The sequence below is a fragment of the Amblyomma americanum genome, chromosome 1 (assembly GCF_052857255.1).
Source record: "Amblyomma americanum isolate KBUSLIRL-KWMA chromosome 1, ASM5285725v1, whole genome shotgun sequence".
NCBI lineage: Eukaryota > Metazoa > Arthropoda > Arachnida > Ixodida > Ixodidae > Amblyomma > Amblyomma americanum.
In genome coordinates this window covers 281,435,516-281,439,477 of record NC_135497.1, presented here as the reverse complement: position 1 = coordinate 281,439,477, position 3,962 = coordinate 281,435,516, and the positions used below count along the sequence as shown (strand labels likewise).

The window sequence follows — 3,962 nt, the reverse complement described above, 5'->3', positions numbered from 1 at the left end:
CCCCCAATTCTTGGCCAATCCCACTATGTGGACATGTGCCATTGTATGAGGGTAACAACAACAACCACCTTGGCCAATCCCCCGTGAGGGTATGTGCCATATTTACTGAGGTGAAGAAGAAGAATGCGCCATTAACCATCGCGGACGCCGCTGCTCTATTCCATCGACCCCGACCTGTTGAACGTCCTGGCACCACTTCCTCTTCTACTGCACGTGACGGGCACTGGTCACGCGGGACGATACAGGTGCTTTGAATGCCGGAGCGTTCATTCCTACTCTTTTACATACTAGGGTGGCGTGTTAAACGCCTCTCGCGGCGTTCGTAACGTTCTTTTTGCAGTTTGAAGAGCCATTAGCTATCGGCCGTTTTTCACCGGCTTTGGCAAACATTCGCGGCGCAGAACGAATAAATGAAATACGATGAAGACGACCACTTCTGACGCATAGCGCAAGAAGCTACCTGTTACGCAGCAGCACGAGAGGTTGCGGTGATGGCCGAGTTGTGTAATCCAATCGGCGTCGAGATGGTGCAAAACGTCTAGGGAGTCTAAACACCTTACTGTCGAGGTCGAAGCAAAATTTTTACCACATTTTAAATCGCCCATTGAAACACGCTCTTCGGTTTCTTAAAGCAAGAAAGCTTGCTCCGGATCGCCCATTCGGAGAAGCTATAAGGCACCGGGAAACAGAACTGCTTTGATCGCGGCCCCACTGGTTCGAAGCGGCCGACATGAAGGGACGAACGGTCGTCGACAACGATGAGAGTCAAAATGCCCTTTAGGTCGGTCCCCGAGACCGCCGTCGCAGTCCAAATGGTCGGCCTTGTCTCGCAACGTGCACCGCATGCCCTACCGAAACCAGCACTGATACTTCAAACCCGACCACGGTGGCTGCGTTTAGATGGAGGCGAAACGCTAAGGCGCCCGTGTGCTGTGCGATGTCAGTGGACGTTACAGATTCCCAGGTGGTCGGAATTATTCCGGACCCCTCTACTACAGCACCTCTTTCTTCATTTCTTCCTTTCTTCTTTCAATTCTTCCTTTATCCCTTCCCTTACGGCGCGGTTAAGGTGTCCACCGATGTGTGAGACAGATACTTCGCCATTTCCTTTCTCCAAAAACGAATTTTGATTTTTTCAGCGCAGCCTGATCATTAAAAGTTGCCCTGTTCTACCTTTCCTTTCTTTGTCTTCGAGGGCGATCATGCTGTCGTTGCGCACGTCCGCATTCTGACTGCTGTTTTAAGGCCTCTCTTTCCCTTCTATTATACTTGCTCAGCATCCGTAAGTCGTTTTAACGATGCAATACTTTGTACATGTTTACGAACCGTCTTTGAGACCAATATGCCAAACTCGGGCGGCCATGCCTAAACAATTGAAAACAGCGAAAAACTTCTTCCTAGGCAACCGCTGAAGCGATTTCCACGAAACTTCTTGTATCTGAAACAGAGGCTCAAACGCACCTTCGTGATTGGTGCATTGACGAGGGGATTGCGAAATCACATCACTCTGCTGTATGCAGTGGAACACCTTTAGCACAGATAACATAATGTAACACATAAGACTGAAGAATGGCGATTGCTGACATGTCCCCTGTTCCTATACGCTTTATGTTCCACTATATGTATGAACCTATTAGAACGAAGTCAGAGAGGCCGCGTAAAGTTTTGGGCATGAAAGGCTTCGCACCTCTACGAGTGTTTTGGGAAGGGCCGCCTTGAACACAAAGAAATTCCTTTTCTTGGGATATTTTCAAATCTTACGTGCAAACTTTCCGCGTAGCTATTTTCTGCCGAAAGGCTCGTGTAAGCAATAATAATCTTTATTTGAATCAAAGAAGAAGCAACGAAGAATCTGGGAGGAATCATGCACGACCACGTCTCATTGTTCATTTTTTATCGCGACAGTATTACTCCGCGCTGCGATAACTTCTGGCAGTATGCGGCGCTGGCATCTGTGCAAGAAAAAATAAGCAAACAATTTAAAAGTAGTGCCTGCTCGACCCGCATGCGCAGATCTAATTATGCTCTCCACAGCTTTGGGGATTCGCAACAAACAATTAGAAGGCCAATCAGCGTGGCGGACCGTCCTTCGCGACGTGCAAGTGCCGTTGTTAAGCCTACGTCGCCTTCAGCGGAAGAGGCGACGACGACGACGAAGCTGAAGCAAATGATGGGCACGCGCACCGCTGACCTCCGCAGGCCCGGATCGCTGACGCGGCATTCCAATCCTGGGTGGTGGTGCTGTCGGTCGCACCTCCTGCTGCTGCTGCTGTTCGGCCAGGCGCCATGGCGCCTCGGCTCACCGGCGTCGGCGAGAAGGGCACGCTGAAGACTGAGGCGCAGATCAACTCCATTGAGAGCCAGAATCGCGCTCTTCCTGGATGGCCCATGCCCGTCTTCGCCTCCTCGAGCGACTACACCAGGAGGCTCAAGCGTAACGACGAGGAAGAACGCAGCAACCCAGCATCCAGAGGACTAGGTTGGCGGACCAGCAGAGCTGCGGCGGCGCTCTCCCCGAAGCGCCTGCCGACGCCCGCTCGTCGCGACCACGATGGCCCTGGTGCTAGCGTCCTCGGGCGTGAGTAGACGGGTGTGCGGGAGGATAAGGCAGAGGCGACTTCTTCGTCAGCCTAGCTGCCAGCGACGCGTTCTCTGCGGCGGCAATGCAGGAGTTACCAGAAGCGAAGCAGGCAGCCACGGACCGGGTGGCCAAAGGGGATTCACGGTGGCCCGAGTTACCAGAAGCGAAGCAGGAAGCCACGGACTGGGTGCCCAAAGGTCATTTACCGTGGGCCGAGTTACCACAAGTGAAGCAGGCAGACACGGATCGGGTGCCCCAAGGTGATTCGCGGTGGCGGGGAGGGGGGGGGCGGCTGCAGAGGCCGCAGCTGCCAGTAAAGGTGCGGCGCCTGTGCACTCCACGCATAGGTCTGATGCCACGGAGAGCGGCTTGAGCGAGGCTACCGGAACGAGAGTGTCATCAGCGACGGAATGCAGAGTAGAGCGATCTCAGCGAACCTTCCAGAACCAGAACGGACCTCTTATCATCATCATAGACGGAATGCGACAGTGAGTTTTCATTCTAGGACAGTGGAACTTCTTCGAGAGCGCGTGTGGAGCGAGGACAGCACCTAGTGCGCCTGGCAAAGGGAGAGAGCACTTTTTTCTTTTTCTATGACCTTGGACACTACTGAGTGCCAGGATTGCGTGATCGTGTGGAACTGCGGTCAGGGATGTGCAGAGACACACATGGCAAGAGAGAGAGAAACTGAGGTGTCGAAGAAGGTGTCGAGAAGAGAGGTGTCAACATTGCGGCTGTCGGGACCGAGCCCCGGAAAAATTACAATGCGGCAAGGCTCTGCACGGCGCATTAACCTTTCTCTTTTTTTCTTTTCCTTTCGATATTTTTGCCTTTCTATTTTTTCGCGTCTAGCAGCACACCTTCATTTCTTGAGTGAACAGTAACGCTTTTGTGTGTGCTTTTTTGTAACTTCAGTGTGCTGTCAATAAAGGTAAAAAAATGCAGTGTATCTCGTAATACACCAGATGCGAGTATGAATTTTTTTACAGGGCGTGATACATTTCTCGGACGTGTAATAGGCGCTACTAGCAGTGCTCTATTGATCTGTGTGTGTCAGACTATGTAAATGTTTGTGACGACCCGGTTTTCTTTGGCTTTAGCGACGCGTTTCCCACTTTCTTGCCTTGGCATGTAGCCGTGTAAAACCACGTTGGTTCCACGTCAACATCGCCGCCGTTTTGAATTCGAATGAGAAAAATGCGAAGCGCATTATAAAGACTGCGCATACATGCTGGTAGACGCCCTCGAGTACTGAGGAGCCTCCGTGATTTGTCCCCCTTCCCACTTTTTTTAGCTGCACAACGCTCTCCACTTGGTTGGCCACTTTCGATATGTAGCGACCCTGTGACCAGCACCGGGAACGTATCGAAGAGGTGGCACT

At 52.0% G+C, this 3,962-nt stretch overlaps 1 protein-coding gene across 1 annotated transcript; it reads left to right on the top strand.

Annotated features, from left to right (window-relative positions):
* The first annotated feature begins 2,183 nt into the window (after positions 1 to 2,183).
* Positions 2,184 to 3,538, top strand: LOC144097454 (uncharacterized). The gene is made up of 2 exons (XM_077630180.1): positions 2,184 to 2,578; positions 2,670 to 3,538. Exons 1-2 carry the CDS (start codon positions 2,287 to 2,289, stop codon positions 2,843 to 2,845), a joined length of 468 nt encoding a protein of 155 aa, XP_077486306.1. The 5' UTR covers positions 2,184 to 2,286; the 3' UTR covers positions 2,846 to 3,538.
* The last annotated feature ends 424 nt before the right edge of the window (positions 3,539 to 3,962 follow it).

Coding starts and splice junctions, on each gene's coding strand:
- LOC144097454 (XM_077630180.1), top strand. CDS start 2,287: ATGGCGCCTCGGCTCACCGGCGTCGGCGAGAAGGGCACGCTGAAGACT. Junction 2,579..2,669: donor TGGTGCTAGCGTCCTCGGGC/GTGAGTAGACGG, acceptor GCGGCAATGCAG/GAGTTACCAGAAGCGAAGCA.